Source organism: Sceloporus occidentalis, unplaced genomic scaffold (genome assembly GCF_023333645.1).
Source record: "Sceloporus occidentalis isolate IW3139 unplaced genomic scaffold, rSceOcc1.0.p SCAF_17, whole genome shotgun sequence".
Lineage (NCBI taxonomy): Eukaryota > Metazoa > Chordata > Lepidosauria > Squamata > Phrynosomatidae > Sceloporus > Sceloporus occidentalis.
In genome coordinates this window covers 15,437,402-15,458,556 of record NW_028316997.1, presented here as the reverse complement: position 1 = coordinate 15,458,556, position 21,155 = coordinate 15,437,402, and the positions used below count along the sequence as shown (strand labels likewise).

At 38.1% G+C, this 21,155-nt stretch overlaps 1 protein-coding gene across 1 annotated transcript in view; it reads right to left on the bottom strand.

Annotated features, from left to right (window-relative positions):
- The window catches only part of LOC149302886 (conserved oligomeric Golgi complex subunit 5-like), a 141,973-nt gene that overhangs the window by 113,176 nt on the left and 7,642 nt on the right, over nt 1-21,155 (bottom strand). The window contains exons 3-6 of the mRNA XM_089482091.1: nt 20,755-20,812; nt 18,529-18,583; nt 18,364-18,433; nt 16,877-16,997 (exon numbers count right to left, since the gene is read on the bottom strand). Coding sequence (XP_089338217.1) covers nt 16,877-16,997; nt 18,364-18,433; nt 18,529-18,583; nt 20,755-20,812 — 304 coding nt within the window. The remainder of the gene's footprint in view (nt 1-16,876; nt 16,998-18,363; nt 18,434-18,528; nt 18,584-20,754; nt 20,813-21,155) is intronic.

Below are 21,155 nucleotides of genomic sequence, written 5' to 3'. Positions count from 1 at the left end.
CTTTTCTTACTTAACTTTGTTTAAAAAAAGTCAACAAATAGAAAACTGTCCACTCCTTCCTTTGATAAGCTTTGTTTATTAAATAAACAAAGCAAAACATGCGAGTATTCTTTTAAATTATAGTAAAACTGTGGCTGAATGAATATCAAAACCTTGTAGGAGTTACAAAGCTCCTTTATAGAATTAATACTAGTATCTTAATGTGTACAAAAAAAAATAATCTATTTTTCAAGGAATGCAGCCGAGTATTAAATAGCAGTGATACTCATTCAAATGCCATATAATCTGTTTTTTCTTTGCATTGATAATATTACTAACCTCTGCTTATACAAACATCTTGTACAAATGCAGATTATGTGCTCCCCCTAGACCAGGGGCGTCCACAATGCGGCCCGCGGGACCTCGAGGTGCGGCCCGCGTGAGATTGGCAGCCAGGATCACAAGAGCCCTGCTGCTTACTTGTGGGAGGGTCTATTCTCTACTCCAGTCCTGCCTCCTCTGTGGGGAAAACGAGGGAGGCCGCGCCCCCTGCTGAAGTCTGTGATCGGCTTTGAGAGAGCTGTAGTGCAGGTAAGGGGGTGGGGGAGTGTGTTTGAATGAGTATGCCTGATTGAGGGAATGAATCTGTGAATGAATGTGTGTGTGATAGCATGGATGTGTAAATGCTGGAACCTAGGCATGATGGGACTGTGATTGCTGTTAACAATCCCACTCCTATCATGCCAAGTCAGCCAGTATATGCTGAAACCTGGCTAGCTACCCCCTTGTGTATTGATGCTGCCAGCAGTATGGGGTCTGCACTTACAGCCACCCTGTACCAGCATGTACTGGCTGACTTGGGATGATAGGAGTGTGATTACTAACAGCTAACAGCAATCACAGTCCCATCATGCCTAGGTTCCAGCATTTACTGGTTGGCTGGGTATAAAAAGAGTGTGTTTGCTGTTAGCAATCAAACTCCTATCATGCCAAGTCAGCCAGTACATGCTGAAACCTGGCTAGCTGTCCCCCTTGTGTATTGATGCTGCCAGCAGTATGGGGTCTGCACTTACAGCCACCCTGTACCAGCATGTACTGGCTGACTTGGGATGATAGGAGTGTGATTGCTAACAGCAATCTGCTAACAGCAATCACAGTCCCATCATGCCTAGGTTCCAGCATTTACTGGCTGCCTGGGTATAAAAAGAATGTGTTTGCTGTTAGCAATCACACTCCTATCATGCCAAGTCATATTGTTGATTTTTTTTGTCCAATTGTGGTGTGTTACCTTTAATAAAAGCATGGTTACACACTAAAATTGGACAAAAAATACCGGTACAATGCCCAGCCAACCAGTACATGCTGGAATCTAGGTATGCCTGATATTGCTGTTAACAATCATAATATATAATTTTTTTGTACAATTTTGGTGTGTAACTTACTTTTATTAAAAGTGTGTGGGGGGTCATTTTCAGTTTCGGCTAAGTGAACCCTGAATTTTCGGTTTTGGTCCAGAATTTTCATTTTAGTGCATCGCTAAAATAAATAGAACTATTTTATTTTTACTTATACAGAATCCTGCATTTGTAGTCACAAAACTTTCTAGGCCCAGAAATCAGTGAGAGGAAAAGTAAAGGTTTTGTGTCATTTAATTTATTTTAATCTTTTTATTAAAGGCCATATTTTCTCACAGTGAAAAATGAGTGCGGCCTGCGCACGTATACAATTCTGATAAAGTGGCCCACTGCAGAAAAAACTTGGACGCCCCTGCCCTAGACTTTGCATATCAACTATGATAAACAACTATATTATTTGATTTCATTTTTAATTCAAGGAATGAAACAAACCTCAGTGGATTTTATGAAGCTTAAATTTTGTTTGTCATTACATTATATTGCTAAATGCATTGTACTTATCAAGTAGATATTATACAATTCAACAAGCACAACTTTCAGCTGTCTTGTACCGACAATGCCTAGTGAAAGCTAGATATAACTTGCTACAGGGGTAGATGAACGTTTTCAAGCCAACTTCAATGTGTTGTTCCCGTGGCTCAGTCAAATGTAAAAATGTCAATTATTTTTTTATTAAAAAAGTGGTGTAAGTAATGGATCAGGTTATTTGCCACAATTTTCAGTTTTTCTGCCTGTTTTTGGTTATTATGGGACGTCTTTTCCCATGGTCTCATGATGTTCTCCTCTTAGTATCCAAACTAGTCCTTGCTAAATAACTTATTAGGCAAACCTATTCAATATGGAGATATGACATTAAGGTATGCTGCTACTAATCAACATCAATCTTTATTTGTTCCAAATTTTCCCTACCTGGCACATACCTCAAAAATGTATAAGTTATCTTAAACGGGTATCCACATACTACAGAATCAACTGGATTACATCACGAGGTCATGTTGGCATTCCTTCACAAAAAACAACACGGGGCATAGTGTGGCCTAGGGGGAAAACGTCCCTTAAATATATTAACGTTAATTTTGGAATCATGTTTCCATTATTGCAATTGTACTCCCAATATATATATAGATATATATATATATATATATATATATATATATATAGTTATTAATGTGTCAAACACACTTATTACCTACTGGTTTTCTTTGTAGGCATGTGTTAATTATTCATCTTGATGCTAATTAGAACTGAGCAAGCCAGAAATTTCTAAAGGTACAGTTGTGCCAAGCAATTGCACAGCCAAGAACAAGCAACAACTAAACCTCCATCTGGGGATAAGCATGTGCTAACTGAGGCAACCACTTCCCTTAACAATATTCTGACTTTAACAATGTGACATCTTATGATCTCCCAACAACCAGAGGATTAGAGCATGAAAAAAAATTTATAAAAAAAAGATTTATAACCAGAAACCTACAAAATTGGTAAATATATAGTCAATTTATAGAAAATGCCCAAATACACAGAACTGTGCTAAAGGTGTGGTGAAAAACTGCTGTAAAGTAAGAATGCTCAAAGGTAGATACATTAATTTGTGAACAGAAGACAAATCTAAATCAAACAAGTATTTGATGGGACCACCCTTTGCCCTGAAAACGGCATCAATTCTTCTAGGTACACTTGCACAGTTTTTAAGCAACTCAGCAGGAAGGTTGTTCTAAACATCTTGGAGAACTAACTACAGTTGTTCTGTGGGTTCAGGCAGCCCCAAGTTGCCTCTCTCTCCATGTAATTCCAGACAGACTCAATGATGTTGAGATCAGGGCTCAGTGGGGGCCATACCATTACTTCCAGGACTTCTTTTATTTATTTTTTTACACTGAAGAAACTTCTTAATGATTTTGGCTGTATATTTGGGCTCGTTATCTGATTGGCTCCAAATGTGTTCTGCAGCATGATGTGTCCCTGATGGTATTTCAAGATGGATAAATATTTCCCTGCCCTTCTTAGCATTGAGGAGACCAGTCCCAAACTTGCAAGAAATCTCTACCATCTCTACTGTTGCCCACAAACACTTATTCTTGTACCAGTCTCCAGCTCTTCGATGAACAAACGGCCTTCTGCTACATTTACACTGCCCTTACACACACCCGCCTACAAACACACATATATTGCTCTTACACATGCCTGTCCTGCCCCCCTCACACAAACACACATGCAGTCTTACACACATATACACTGACCTAACTTACATGCCTTTTTACAAAATATACATAAAAACATATACTGCCCTAACACACGAATTAGTGCTACCCAGCACCCTTTCTTCCCATCTTGTACCCCTTTCTCGCTACCTCTTACCTTTCGCCTTTGTTACTTCAGAACTCAGCTTCTATGCACTAATTTCTGGTAGCAATGTGATTCACCATGGGGCTCCGAGAACGCAGGGCCCCAGGGTAACTGCCCATGCAGTAAGACGGCACTGAGTGTACGTAGAAGAATTAATGCTGCTTGGAAGGCAAAGGGTGGTCACACCAAGTTTTGATTTGATTTAGATTTTTCCTCTGTTCACTCACTTAGCATTTTGTTAAATGATAAACAATATTAACATGTCTTTTTTAAAATGCATTCCTACTTAACAGCATTTTTCACACCTGCCTAAAACACTTGCACAGTAGTGCGAGTATATAGTATATATATATACATATATATACACACATACATATATATACATATATATACATACATATACATATATATACACATATATACACACATATACACACATGCCAGTTACCTTGTTTTTGAAAGAAAATCTAATTTTACACATTAAAAAATCAACAGACGTATCAGAAATACAATGTAGACATTTTTAATGTTGTAAATTATTATTGTAGCAGTAAATGTGTGGTTTTTAATTGAATATATGATTCGATATACACAGAGGCACTTTATCAGCAACCATCACTCCTGTGTTCCAATGACACGTATTAGATAATTCAAGTTTAAGTTTAAAAGAAGGCTTATTGATAATTAGAAAACTCTTTTGCAATTATGTTAGCACAGCTACCAATTTCCTAGTTTTTGATGAAAAAGTGACCCTAAACGTTTGAATGGTAGTTTATATACATATCAATGGTAATGTTTGAATAAACGATTACTTTCATGGGAAAATACATTTACAATTTTTATTTGTTGGTTGGGCATATGGGACAACTTCAGGTTTCAAATTCTGCGAGTATCAAAAATACTCTTTTAATTTGACAGCCTAATCACCAAAATTGTCTATTGTTTTTCAATGCAGCTGGCATGTACACCAATGCATTTTACTGCATTCAAATTAGGGCTGCAACTAGCGATTATTTTCATGATCGGTTAGTTGGCCGATATGCAAATTATTTGTTTATTTAAAATAATTTAATGAACAAACTAGGTGTTAAAACAAACATCAGAATAAAAAACTTAAAATTTACATTAACGTGCCATTGTACACACAAACTTTTATCTCTATCACAATGGCATTTCTCTAATTGCCTTCTTATTACACTGACATAATAATAAAAGCTATATTTTACAAGAACCCAAAAACATTTTTTCTTAAGAGGTTTAAATACCAAAAAAGTTTTACTAGTAAATATTAATTCACTATTCACTATTTTTTTCTATTTAATAAGAACTAGGATTGAGAAAAAGGCATTTCTTATTTCCTTTTATTTGCCAACCTGCCCCCCGGCTTGCCACTTTGCCCCCAGATATGCCTTATACCCTCTATATGGCACTCTGCCCCCTTATATGCCTTATACCCCCCTATATGCAACTGTGCCCCCCTGATGTGCCTTATACCCCCTATATGTCACTCTGCCCCCCCAGCTATGCCTTATGTCACCCTGATATGCCACTCTGCCCCCCTTGATATGCCTTATGTCCCCCTATATAGCACTGAGCCCTCTGATATGCCACTCCGCCCCCTAGATATCCCTTATACCTCCCTGTATGTCACTCCGCCTCCATATATGCATTATACCCCCAGATATGCCACTCTGCCCCAGATATACCTTATACACGAAGGGTGCGTTTTCATTGTTCAGCTGGAATACCGAACATACGAACATGGAGGCAGCAAAACGTAGACGAAGACACACAACACAACAAATCTTCGTGTTCGTCTTCTAATCTCCCTGGTCCCTTACCCATCTAGCCTACCTTATCTACGCAGCATCGAAGGGGTTGACGGAAGCGGAAATCCGTAGGATCGCCGTCAGGGGTTAAGAGGCCGTGCAAACCACTCTATTGGTCGCCTGCAGGGTCCTCCTCTGACATCAACCAATTTGTTGATGCCAGAGGAGGACCCTGCAGACAACCAATAGGCTCACGCACACTGCCTTTTTAACTCCTGACTGTGAACCTTAACCCCTGCGCCCGTTAACCCATGCGATGCTGCATATATAACAGGAGCGGAAATCCGTAGGTTCGCTGTCAGGGGTTAACTTGGCCGGCTCCAACAGTTAAAGGTCTGTACAAGTGACTTTATTGGGCGTTCGTACATACTTTTAACTGTTGGAGCAGGGAGACCAGTGGTCTCTGCCGGCCAAGTTGCTGGACCAGGTATTTAAAAGTCTGTACGAGCGACCCCATTGGTCTCCAGCAGGGGCTCATCTGGCATCAACCAATTGGTTGATGCCAGAGGAGAACCCTGCAGGAGACCAATAGGCTCATTCACACAGCCTTTTTAACTCCTGACGGAGAACTACGGATTTCCACTCCCGTTAACCCCTGCGACGCTGAGTAGATAACAGGGCATGAAATCCGTAGGTTCGCCGTCAGGGTTAACTTGGTGCAACTTGGCTGGCAGAGACCACTGCTCTCCCTGCTCCAACAGTTAAAAGTCTGTACGAACGACCAATAAAGTCGCTTGTACGGACCTTTAAATGTTGGAGCAGGGAGACCAGTGGTCTCCGCAGGCCAAGTCGCTGGACCAGGATTTTAAAAGTCTGTACAAGCAACTATTGGACCAACTCTATTGGTCACCAGCAAGGGGCTCGTCTGCCATCACCCAATGATATGCAGGTGTACTTCATTGGTTGATGGCAGAGGAGGCCCCTTGAGTTGCTTGTACAGACATTTAAAATCCTGGCGCCAAAGCTGCTGCGTAGTCCGTACCGTGTTAACCCCGTATTGGCCCCCTCTACAAAAAACAAAGAAAAAAACGAACACGAAGAATGTACACGAATATTTGCCCGAACCAAACCGAACCGATGCGCCCCCCCCAGTTCAGCCATCAGTTTTATTATTGATTTCAAATGCAAGGGAAGTATACTTGAGTACATATCCTGCTTTCAGTAGAAGTAGCCAGTAAGAAGGAAAGTGAAACAAAAAGTTTGTGAACTACAACCCCCATAAATGTTTGTTTTGACTACTTTTACTAATAAATAAATACTAAGAAATAATGGGAGAAAATTACATATATTGGGGGATTTTTTTTGTATTTTTATTTATTATTATTTTTTTGTATTATGATTGTCCGCTATGTCCAACTAAAGCCAAACATCATTGTTCCAGTCTTCCACTGGGAAATAATCTGGTAATTTATTAATTCTCTTTAAATGGAATCTAGTTACCACAACATACAGTAAGTAATTTAACAATATGTAAAATATGAAGTGCAATGCATTAAGATACATCTAAACATAAATAATAATACTATAAAATCAAGTTCCTTTGTTAAGTGTTGCTTGGAAAAAGGGAAAGTACATGTGCACAGCAAATGCTATACAGGTGCGTATTCAAGGGGTTAAATACCGCTTGTGATTTGCTACAGTGAATTTACCTCCCATATTTCATATCGGTTTGTAAAAAGCCTTGCGTAGGAAAAACACCCTTAATGGTAATGGAATAGCAGGCGTATAATTAAAATTATCAAGGCAATAATTACAACACCTCCACAAGAAGCTACTAATGCAAAGGCTGGTGGGAGGATGATTATCCCAGAACCCTCCACACCAACAATTCACACCAGCTAGGAAAGAATCCCATTCAACAAAGTTAACCCTGCCCCATAACAGCTATAGGAATGCCTCTACATTTTAATTATTTAGTAAGGAGGCATGACAATTTGCGGTTACTTCTCCCTCCAAACATTGATCCGTCACGGTCTGTTGCAGGCCTGTCACAACTCTTTAAACTGAATTAAAAAAAACAAAAAAAAACATCAGGCTCTCCTGTACCCTTACTCAAGCTGCAGCTACATTTTCAGTAAAAGCGGGGGCCATTAAAACAGATTTAATTATGTTTAATTTATTTATGCAGGTGTTTGATTAAAACAAATCCCACATACTTTTTTGCCATGCAGTAATTCAAATGATTTCTCAGCTATGTTGGTGCGTGCAGCTGTACCTGATTTACGGTATTATGGAAATCCCACCAGCATATCACTACATTATGATTAGAAGTCACTGTTTTCCCCATAGACTTGCCCTTCCTGTTCAGCCCCTTATTCTGACTTCTTAATAGAAGGAGGGTGACTACTTCATTCAGAAAGCAACAATAAGATACTGTTTGAAAACAGGAGGTAGACCATTATGAAACAGCAAGCTGCCATGTTTTATTCAAACCGTAAGAAAAAATAAATTTATCTATATATATATATATCTATATATATATATATATATCTATATATATATATATCTATATATATATATATATATATATATATATATATAACACGTATATATACACACACACACTTTTCAATGCCAACTTTCTCCCAAAATATCAGTCAGGTTTGTATATATATGGTCTCTGCGCCAGTTAACAACAAGGCGACATGTAAAAGTTGAGGTTTAGTTTAATTAAAAACGTGTATATCGTAAACCACAGTTTAAAATTGAACATCAAAGAATTACATTTCATGAAGAGAGTTTAAATACATTGTATATTCTAATGGAGACATCAAGCTTGCTGTGAAGAGACTTAATTGTGTGTGCACATATTTTGAACTCCTTTTTCCATGGAAATTCTCTTAATGTAACATGGGGCTCTACTTCTCAACAGTAACAAAAGAACAGCACAGCCTGAAACCATCTGACTACACAACATTTTCATACCTATAGTCATTTTCCACCTACAGCATTTGATAGATCTAAAAAAATATGTATAATTCCCTCACCATATATAAAATTTAAACTATTTCACTAAACAATATTTTCATTCATAAACTCAGTTGGTGGGGCCATGAACACCACATTTAGTTGAAATCCTAATCTTAACGTGCCATATACCGATATTGTTGTCTTGTTTATGTGCATTCAGTTTCCTATTTGAATTGAATCTTTGCTTCTGTAGTCACTTGAGCCAAAAAAGATGAAGAATCTCTTGACATCTCCTGCTGTGCAACCAAAAGCAGGACAATCTCTAGTACCGTATTTGCCCAAATATAGGCCGCACTCCCCCCCCACTTTAAGTCTTAAACCCCTTCGTGACAAAGGCTGATTTTACTTTTTGTACCCTTTGTGACAATGGCTGTTTTAACATTTCTGCGCTGCTCGTGTTTAGCTGTAATTTTCTTCTTTCCCGTTTACTGAACCCACACACATTAGATATTGTTTTTTTCATGACAAGAAGGGCTTTCTTTAGATGACATTGTTTTGATTGTATCGTATTATTTACGATTAAAAAAAGTATAAAATATGGTGAAAAATTTAGAAAAAAATGACTTTCTAACTTTTAGTTGAAAAATCTTTTACTCATCTATAAAAGGTAATGAAAAAACCTGCTAAATAGATTCTACTATTTGTCCTGAGTTTAGAAATACTCAATGTTTTTATGCTTTTTTCTACACATTATGGGGCAATAAGTACAGGTAGCGTTTTGCTATTTCAAAGCCATTTTTTCCAAATCTGGTAATTCTTCCCCCCCATGTGCCATTTCGGGTATCTTTGAAGCCAGCCAATGCAATTTACCCCATCAAGTCATATATTTTTTAAAACTAGACAGCCCAGGGTATTCCAAATGCTAGTATTTTAACCCTTTCCAAGCACTAATTCTACCACCAGCCTTTGTCAAACTTTGTGGTAGTCATTTTTTTGCATTTGTTTTGTCAGACACATTTTACTTCAGGTATGAATTAAAAGGTTCTCGTATATGTCACTATCACAAAACACCCCAATATGTGTTTAGCAACATCTCCTGAGTACAGCGATACCTCACATGAATGATTTTGCCTGGCTGTTTGGGGGAAAAAGGGCCACATTTGGGGCATGCGCATTTTTCAATGTTGAACTTTGGCATTTGGGGATCCACTACCCATGCCCTATTTGGTACATCTTTGAGCCGGGCCATTTCAGTGTGCCCAACAAAACCATATATTTTTGAAAACTAGACACCCCAGGGTATTTTAACTCTTTGCATGCACACATTTTACCACCAGAATTTTTTCAAAGTTTGCAGTAGTATTCTTTTGTGTGTATTTTTCCCCCACACACCTATGTTATGTATGAATTTACAGCTCCTGGTATATGCCGCTGTCACACGACACCCCAATATGTGTTCAGCAACATCTCCTGAGTACAGTGATATCGCACATGCATGGGTTTGTCATTTTTGGGGGGAACTAAAAGGCCACATTTGGTACGTGTGCATTTTTCTAATTGGAAATTAGATGTGTGGCCATCCTTCCCCCCGTGTTAATTGGGACATTGTTGAACCCGGCCAATTCAATTTACCCCATCAAATCATACATTTTTTTAAAGTAGACACCCCATGGGCATTTAATATGCCAGTATTTTAACTCTTTCCATGCGAGAATTGTTTTAAGCTAATGTGCTAATTTTAGGACTTGCTCACAAAAATATATTTTTTATTTTCAACTTGAAGGTGGGAAATTATTTTTACATTTTACTGTTTTTTTTTACTATTTTGTTCTAATTATTATTAATTTTATTTTATTTTTTTATTTATTTTTACTAATCACACTGTGATTAGAAAGCTGGGCTCCATTGACTTGCATGGTTGATGCAAACTTTTTTATCTTTATTATTTTTTTTCCCGGGCCGCCCCCATCTTGCTGATGGTGAAGATCACCGGCAGCGGCGGCTGTGACCGCTCTCCGTCCATCCTCACAGTCCATCCAGAGGTAAGTGTTTGGTGTCGCTGGATGCCTCCTGATCGAGGCATTCCAGCGACACCATTTAAGTTTAGAAGGTGATCATTGATCTAGCGCAGGAATGCGCAATTCGTATCGCCCAACGCCCGGGACATGCAGTTCCGGGCGCCGGGCAGGCAGCGGGGTTAGGATACAGATCCCCCGCAGCGGTGCAGGGTACATGCATCCTACTCTCCGATACGCTCAGACATCCTCCCCTGCCGGCACTTCCCACGGGGGGAGCCCCGGCAAGGGAGATTGTTAAAGCACATCATGCAGATGTGCCGGCAGCGGAGGTTGTTTACACTCACATCGCCGCAGCCGGTGAACGTCTGCGCGACGTACGTTAACAATCTCCCTTGCCGACACTTCCCACGGCGGAACGGCGGAAGTGTCGGCACCAGAAGTTGAATACACGTACTGCATAGATGTCCCCCGCCGACCCTGCAAGACCTCGGGGAGTCTGCACTGGTAAGTCTAGGGGGGGGCACATCTTGGGGGCAGAGTGGCAGCATATCTCAGGGGGGGGGACAGAGTGGCAGCATATCTCGGGGGGCACATCCTGGGGACAGAGTTGCAGCATATCTCGGGGGGGACAGAGTGGCAGCATATCTGGGGGGGGCAGAAAATCTGGGGTGGGCAGAGTGGCAGCATATCTATTCCACTGTTTTTTTTATTAAAACGTTTTTTCTTTAAAAAAGCAACTTTTAGGGTGCGGCCTATATACGAGCCAATACGGTACATAGAGGGATACCAACTTTACCCCTCTGACGAGGCCAATGAAGGCCGAAATGTATGTCTGTGGCTGTTGGTTACCTCACTAAGCCTTACATTTCGGTTCTGGGCTGCCCTTTTGGGTTGGATCAGGCTGATATGTTAATAGAGATTTTCCCCTATAATGGCACAAGAGAGATAAAACTGCTCTCAAGCAGGTACACACCGCATGGCAGGCTATGAAGCTGCTGTCTGTTCTTGGTTGAGTAAATGATTTTTGTATGATTAAATCTCTGGTACAATTATATGAACTAACAACTATAATTGAGCCCTGGTATGAAATAATATTTAATAGGAAAAAACCTTCACTGTATTTAGGAATTACAGGTTATCTAGGCAAAATGAAGTAGCAATGAACTGGAAAAAATATAAGTAGCATACAAGGTGCACACTTGTTGATGAACACTTTCCTTAATCATACCTTATAGTGAAATTGCTAGCAACATAGCTCTTATCATAATTAAATTCATTTATTGAAACTACATACAATTTGTGCTTTTGTCTGCCAATCAGTGTAATTGTTCTGGAGATATTTAGTTTGAAAAAACACTATTTTTACTCTCTAGACGGTAAGGCAAAAGGTGGCAGGAACAGCCATTTATTTATCTTTTGAGTTTTTTATATTATCTTACCCACCAAAGAAAGACAATAAGCAGAGTGAACAGTATGATGAAGGATTTTGGAAAATCACAGATCTGATTTAAATAATATAAAATAAATAAATTCTAGTTAGTGGTGAATCCTATTGTTCACTGCCTGTGCCAGCTGAATTGTAGCAGTTCATACCTAAATAAATAGATTGTGTGTTTGTTTCTCTCCTAACACAAAACTATTCCAGTTTGTTGGGTTGTGTTGCAAAAACACATTTATAAATAACAAATAATAAGATTCCCCAGTTGATGAAAGCTGCAAAAACCAATGAATATTAGTTTTATTCACATTTTAAACAAGATATGCTGGAGGAAACCATAGCCTCGATATTAAAACTTAATTAAAAAATAAGCAGTACCTCTGCCTTAAGCTATAACTATATTTTCAGGCCAGACAAAACAAAAAGAAATTAAAGAAAATTACAATATAAAATTACCTTGTAATTCTGCAAGTATACGTGCGCACATTATGGACATTATGGATATTTCCTCCTGTATGTACATTTCCTAAAAGCTATTAAGGTCATTTCTCTAGACTGTAATAAACGGCTCAAGTGACCTCAAGGGATACTGAGAAAAGTAGTTAATTTTCATTTCTACAAGAAAAGTAGTTATTTTTCATTTCTACATGCATGCAGAATTTTTTGCCTTACTTGTTCAAGGCAATAGTAAATTTATTTTTAGCCAATTGTTTATTCTCATTCAGTTTCATCCACACAAAAAAACATCACATTTATATTTATTGCCAAAGTAAATTATTCTGATTCCTGGAATGTCAATTGTTCTGATTTTTTTCTTCAGTTTATTATAATTTTCTGTAAATATATTATACTGTAAATCTATCTACAACCTACCCTTCCTCTGAACACATGACCCATCTACTTTACCTTATACAGCTATACACAGGAATACAAAATTATACTTTAAGATGTGATAAATGGGGAATTGTCATCAACAGAGCTTTAACCTAAATGTATTTTACATTGTCTAAACAGTCAACTTGATGTTGGTGACAACAAAGAGTTGTGTGAATGCATGTTATGTTGTTAAAGGTTAACCCATTAAAACCTTCATGAGGTTCCATACCGTCACGACAACTTGCCAGAAAACATATCATTATCTAAAGGAGAGACTGCCTATCTACGTCAGCGGGAGCTCCTACCTGCATCCCGCAAGAAAGTTAAGATGTCTTCCCCCGCGATACACATATAAACTGTGTATAAACCCTCATTTGACAAAGAAAATTTCCTACCAGCAACTTGTCATATTAATGCTACCGTACTGTCAACTAAAGTCCATCTACAATCATGTAATTATTTTGGCATTCTTGTTAAACACGAGAGTGAATCCTTTAGCATTAAAAAGACCCGTAATGTATTGCTGATCTCATTTAAACCAATTAGAATGTATAATGTTATTCAGTAATTAATATTTATTTATAGCTGTTGGTTCTCACACATGACACAAAGACGCATGACTGCCATGTCAAGCTATAAAACTATCTTATTTTATTGGTTCAGTGGAATACTGCTGTGCAAACGCAAAACAACCAAAGCTGTGAAATCATATAGACAAGATCCATTAAAATGTCAATCAATAAAACAATCAAGACTCGTGGAACACACTATACGCTAGATGTTTTTCCAACTGCAATAAAAGTCACTTGCCAAACTCCTAAAATAAATACATATATATATTTTTTTATCTGTTTTTAGCCACAGTCACTGTCAGCACCAAATATGGATAAAACAGAAACATCTATGTATTAAGGACACGGGAAGAAGGGCCCTTAATGCTCAAAAAGTCCACATATAAAACAATTGTAGCCTGGAAACGCCTCAAAATCCCTTATACAGTAGGTCCATCATACATGCATGTGCAAAGGTCTCCTGATGTCGGTCCCTGCTCTTAGCCTCTCTTACAACTCCCCACTAATGCCTTCATCCGATGCCATTCTGCCACTGCCAACAAGCGTTAAAACCCTCCTAACAAATAGAAACATAAGGTTGTTAAGGAATTATGTACCCCAATTCACTTTAGATTAAGTAGCAATATGATACCACAGTAGCACAACCGATAATGCAAACCAAGTGCTTTGGAATGGAAACAATGCTTTTCCAGCATCCAATACAGAGACAAATACTAATGTAATGCATACAAATGTAATTGCAAACAAGTACCTTCATAATGCTTATACGTTTGCATTATTTTAAATTATTATTTATTGTTTTATATAGCACTATCCTATGCCACAGCCAGAGGCGTACCTAGAGTATTTGGCACCTGTGGCGGATCCTGTATGTGGCACCCCCCACACACACTTTAAAACTGCTTAGCTTCTATCGTTAGGCAAACATTGGCGGGGGTACAGCATAACTGTTATCATTATATACTGAGGCAGATATTGACGGGGTTACAGCATAATCCCTATAACTATATACTGAGGTAGACACTGGCGGTGGTACAGCATAACTGTTATCACTATATACTGAGGCAGACATTGCCGGTGGTACGGCGTAATCCCTGTCACTATACATTCAGACAGGCATTGACAAGAATGCAGCATAATCCCTATCACTATATACTAAGTCAAACATTGATGTGGTGTAGGCCTACCACTTTAGTGTATAGCTTAATATATAGTAGGGATGCACCCAAATGAAAATTCCGGACCGAAACAGAAAATTCAGCATTCACTTGGTCGAAATTGAAAATGACCCCCCACACACACACACCTTTAAAAAAAACCTTTTATTGAAAGCAACACACCAAAATTGGACAATCCTATCATGTCCAGGCATACCCAGATTCCAGCATGTACTGGCTGAGTTAGCATGATAGGAGTGTGATTGCTAACAGCAATCACACGCCTATCATGCACAGGCAGCCAGTACATGCTGGAACCTGGGCATAACAGAAGTTAGATTACAGCCTCCCTATGCCATGCTATACTCCCCCACACACTTACACATCCATGCTATCACACTCATTCACTCATTCATATACTCATACTCCTCCTTCTCTTCGTTTTTCGTCTTGGCTCCAGTAGGCAGTGAGCGCGGAAGGCAGTGGGCGCAGCTTCAGTGTTATGCGCTCGGAAATGACAGAAAATCCCGATGGACAGCATCAGTTGCCGCACGCATTGCACTGGAGCAGGATTGGAGGTGTGCATTAACAGACCTCCCGCTCTCTTGATTGTCTTTAAGCTGGTTAGAGGGAGATCCTTGATCTCCCCAAACGAGCCTGCTCCTTTAGCAGCGGACATTACTGTCCATCTCTGTAGGGTTGCCGCCGTCGTGGCACCCCCCTGATGAGCGGCACCCGGGGCAGACCGCCCCCCACTAGGTACGCTACTGGCCACAGCACTGTATAATGGGTAAACAGGACATGACAAGTAGTAAATAACATAACTATTTGAGAAAGTTAAGGAGGGCCCTGATAAAAAAGATTACAATCTAGGAGTTGGAGTATAAGTTTTGTCCGAAGGCAGGTGAGCTAAAGGAAGATTGAAGCAAGTGTACATCATACACATATGTAGGATGACTGCATGATAACTCCCAGAACTGTTGTTATATTGGAGGTATGCATGTAATTAGAGAAGAAAGGACCAACAGAAGACAATAAAATCCACCAATGGTGTACACTTATTCTTGTTTGCATGCACAAGCTATTATTGCTTTGTACTGCAAGTCAGGGTTTTTAACTCCAAATTACCTACATGTGTGTGAAAATCTGATTTATTATGTCTGCTAAATACAAAAATAGGAAAGTATTACAGATGTACAGGTATGTTTGCTTGGTGTCATACTGCCTAGGATTGCATATTTGAGATACCCAATTTCTATGTGTTTACTGAATCCCAAAGCACCTATTTGACCAGTGTTCTCCACCTGACTTTTATGAATTGGTTTAACGATTAATTAAAACCAAACTAGAAATGTCAGCAGGTAACCAGGTAAGGAAACTGTAACTGATATTTTCCATTTAGTAATTTATAAGAAACTTGCATTAGTATGCAGACCACATTATGTCCTCTACAAACACAGTACTGTAGCTGGAGGTTGTAATCAAATTACTTTGAATATATTGAAAAGATGGATTATAATCGAAATATATAATACAAGGTGCCAACCCATGTATATAGCACAATGTTCATTATTCTACTTCGAAGTGCTCAAGCTACACAAATATAGCAAATGTCATTCACTGTGTAATTCACAAGCTTTGCTACCTGATCTATCAGTATAATTAACAGTCTGCATCTTTATGTCAATATTCTAGAGAAGAGCAAATGTCAAAAAGGACAACCATTTTAGCATTGGCCACATAAATGTCAGTTTCTGTAATTGTCACTTTGTGTTACCAGTAGAGTGCATGATCAACCATTCGGGGATTTAATGGAATAAATCCACAATAACGGGTTATGTTTCATTTATGTCTGTAGCACTCTACAACAGAAGGTGTGGAGAACCATTGTGACAACATCAGTAGAAAGAAGCAAAAACGCTATGCTTGATCACCCCAAGGAAAGATTCCTATCCATTGTCGACTTGATGCACCTGCGAGTGACCATGATGCTTCCAAGCCAGATTTTCCCCCAGATCCGATAACTGTTGGAGGAAAATCTAATTTCCTGCTCTGGTACTGGCTGAACATTTTAGGACTTAGCTAACACTCATTGCAGATGTCTGCGTAAACCTACAGAGTTCTGCACAGCTGAATCAAAACGCCTCAACTGTTATTTTTACACCTCTGGCTGTTTCTTGTGAGGGCATATGGAAAAGGACATAAGGTATTTTGCCTTACAGTACCTCTTTCTACAAAACGAGTTCACTTACGAGAAATTCCTTCCCCATTGTGTTAATATGAAATCATGTGATCAGTTGTAGCAAACACATGCATATTATATAGTAGGAACTTACCCAGCTCATTAAGACTTTGAGCAGCTTTGGTTATCTCTCTACTCCCTCCTTGCAGCTGACCTTGAAGCCTCTTGCTGAGATACAAGATGCGTATAATTCTCCGAAGCAAATCACAAGCAGACTGTAACACATGATTATTTACAATCAAATAATATAAAGTGGATATAATGAAGTGTTATTGAGTACATAGCCCTCTGTGTATTTTGGGGGATTTGTCCCTGATGGTACATGTTTACAGATATGCTCTCACACTACAGATTATTTTACTTTTAGAACTTCTCTGAAAATGAATGCTTTTCTCCAGAAACATGTCCAGTGTATCAGAAGAAGAAAATAACAGTCAGTTCTACTTTCCCTGCCAATCCCTGGACACCATAGATAGGACTGCTCCATACCCGGGATAGGGACTCAAACACTTAAAAGCCCCACCTCTCTCAGAGAGCATCAATGAATAACAAAGGCCGCACAGGAAACAAAATAGAATGCAATAGCTTTATTTAAGGGAAGGAACAAATGTGTCACCAGCGACTGGCAGGGAAAGGGAGCTCTCGGTAAGTAGAACTGTTTGAGTCCTGCCTTATCGCAGGTACAGAGGAGGAGTGCTATCCGTGGTGTCACCTGGGATGGCAGGGAAAAAAGCATCACCCTGTTACATTACTTAATAAGTAAGCATGAACCTAACAACTTCAAGCATGCAAGGTAAGCTAATAAATGCAAAATCCCCAAGTTTTTAGGGCAATGTCTGCCAAACACCATAATGTAACATTGGGGTTTTTTTCTCTCTACTTTTGATTTTTTGATATTTACTCAAATTGTATTGTCATTTTGACAAGCACAAGTCTCATCCCTGAGCAAACTGGAAGTTTCCACGTCCCCTGAGCTTACCATAGTAAAAACCACATCAATAGAAGGCTTCAATGTATTCACTTATTTTATGCTCTGAAGGCAATGAAATACTGTATTGATTTGAGGGAAAAAAGAAACTTGTGCAGCTCCATGTTATACAGGAAGAGAGCACTTAAAAGGGAAACCTCTCAAGAGTTAATCGTCCCTTGGGAAGTAAAAGAAAATCAATAAGAATATACAGCGTATAAGGAAAAGCAGTCAAGTGTACATGTGTGTTTAGAAGACATTTACTTAACAGACCCAGAACAATAAATGTCATTATTGCAGGCAATATATTGCACAAAGGTTGCCTTCTAAAATAAATGAACATGTACAAATCTTATGTATTTATTTTTTTTCATGAAAAGGGAGAATACATCAGTATATCTCTTCCATCTCCTTGTTATGGATATTCGTGGCAATGTCATGGTTTTCCATTAAGCAATATATGGCCACACTACACTGAGTTGCAATTTGCACTTTAATTCTAGTGACTGCACAACTATTATATTAAATGATTTTCATACCATTTACTAGAAATGACTTAATGCTTTTGAAGCCACAAATGTAAAATTAACAGCGAAAGAAATAAAAGAGCATACCTGTAGACGAGCCAGCTGTGCGGTACGTGATATAATCTTGTTATATGGGTCAACTATTTTTGTTCGTATTCTGATAAAAAAAATAAATAAAAAAAAAAATATATATATATATAGTGGCACGCTGTAACTATGGACTGAGAATGCAATATGTAACATGATTCATACCTATCAAGTGCACTTTGCAAGGCTCCAATTCTAGTCTGCATCATCTGGAGAACACCTACAATATAAAGCATTGTCCTTTTTATATCAGACCTTTATATACAAGTCACCAATTGACACAGAAGAGTAAAAAAAAATCAAGTCTTCATAGAAAAGGCAGCATTCATATTCACCTATTGCAGTAATCATTCTGTGATCTGAAACATGGCATGTAAGTTGTGCGCAGAAAGAGTATTGCCTATGAAGGCTGTGCAAACTCTACTAAAAATACCACTGCTAAATGTTTTATTAATGTGCCTGATGTACTCCAGTTTTTATGATCAGTAATTATATTACCTACTCAGTTTTGGATAGTAAAATGCTTGACTGTATTAATGTCTAAACAAGGTAAACACTACTAAAAACAATCAAGAATAAATAAGGATATTTCTTGTGACAAATTATTATTATTATCTTTTATTTATATAGCGCCAACAATTTACGCAGCGCTTACTACAATACATATATTTGAGGGGTATGACACGATGAGAATCGACAGACTAAGACAAACCGGTATATTAGGTGGAGAGGGCCCTGCTAGCAAATTTAAAATCTAGAGGGAAAGAGACAAATTATTAAAAACTAAGTCTGGTCTCTGAATATATATATTTTAACCACTATGTGGCAGAGGACTAAACAAATAGTATATCCTGTAATTCTAAATAGTGTATGTAGTTCCTGTAAAAAATATAGATATATTTTTATAAAACATGTTCTAGATAAGTAGAGGTTAAACTAGCAAACACTGCCTTTTTTGGCACAGCACACTAAATACACAATGTATTATTATATTTTTTAATGAAAGTTAAGTTTTATATAAGAATATCATATCATTTCATCTTGATTAAATATCTATACTCGGGTTAGCTCCATTGATATTCCTCTCTAGTGAAGCTCTTTAGACATTCATATTAACAACCAGATTTTTTTTTCAGTTTAATGAACTATTACTGAGGGGACAATAAAATATTTGCATAATTTAAAAAAAATTATATTAGTATGATTAGGTATTGGTATATACTGATGTGTGCTGTGATTAGAAAAAAGTCACTGGTGTATGCACATATATTTAAAAATGCACGCATCAATACACCAACATTTAGGGTACGTTGTGTTTGTAAATGCATTAAATGTTTATGTAGCGAGAAATTTGTATCATTGTTGCTGCTCAATCTTCTAACTTATAAAATAAGTATATAAAGTGTATAAAGTAATAATTCAGCTTTAAATCTACTCCAATGATATTTGTATGCTTACTTAACTACTAATTGCCTCATATAAAGGGAAAGAACTGAACATAGTGTTCGGTGACCAAGCGGAGCTGACTGGAGACGAGTATATCACGTGTATAACTCCTGCACGGATTTAACTAGGTTCTGTTTACCTCCATCACGGAAAATTCACATCATGAATATATGCATTAAAACATATCATATGCGTCTGATGGACAAAGTGTCCTTTTAAATGCAAAACAGGAGAGAAAGGATGTACAGAATATTTTATAGTTTAGTAAATATGTGCCTGATCACAATAGGGAAGCTGATCCTATTTTTTTGTATCGAAACCAAATCAGTGCTGAAAATGTAATTTTGTCTTATGGAGCATTGCGAGAAGTACATGGCATCTGTTTAATTTGATCAGATGGAGATTGCATGACTTGGAAGGGTAAATGGAGAAGAGGAGCCGATTACAGTTAAGGGCAATCTGAATGAATTTCTAAGGGGAATATAATTGGGAAAATTGGCTCTTAGAAGCACTTTCGGCTTGCACAATCCCATAATAAATGTAATACATGATACGTGTTACACAGCACCACCAGCTGGGCACAGCAAAAAACACACAAAAAAGTAAAGTCCTGGGTCCAAAGAAAAAAACAAAACATTTCACAACACAACCAAGTACAAATATTGACAGATTTGTTTCAGTTCTAAATGAGAAAACGTTACACAACGTATAATGAAAAAAAAAATAAGGTAAACACGAGGCTATATCACCACAGACACCTTGTTGATTAAGACCACATTTCCACATCTGAGCAGTTCTGTCAGTACTCTCACGTTTCCCAAAGGATCCAGAATGCCAGCATCATCATCAGGCAGAACTTAGACAGGTATGCAAAGAAAGTCATAAGTGCTAACTTGACTTTGTGTTTCTTGGAGACGAGTAGGTAAAACAACCTTAACAACTTACCTTCTAAAGACTCAATCCCTGTTGCTTGTGCCAACAGATCTTCATGTCTTGCAACTACCTTTAATAACAACAAAAAAAGTTCACATACTAAAGCCAAAAAAAATGTCATCTTACCAAAAGATGTATTAGGAAGGGCGAACATCCCTACAAAAATGTAATGCAAAATGGGATTTTGTTCTAACAAGCCACGATTTATTAACTAATTATGAAACAAACATTGAATTAGACAGGAAAGAAATAAAATATTATCTTGATATATTTGGTTACAAATTTAGCCAAAGCTTTGCAAACCTTAACAAGAAGGGTTGGTTCTACGTAATGCATAACTGAACGGACTGGGTGACTTTGCAGGAATCTCACCAGTTTAAATATGCTTTATACAGGGCCACCAAGATCTTCTG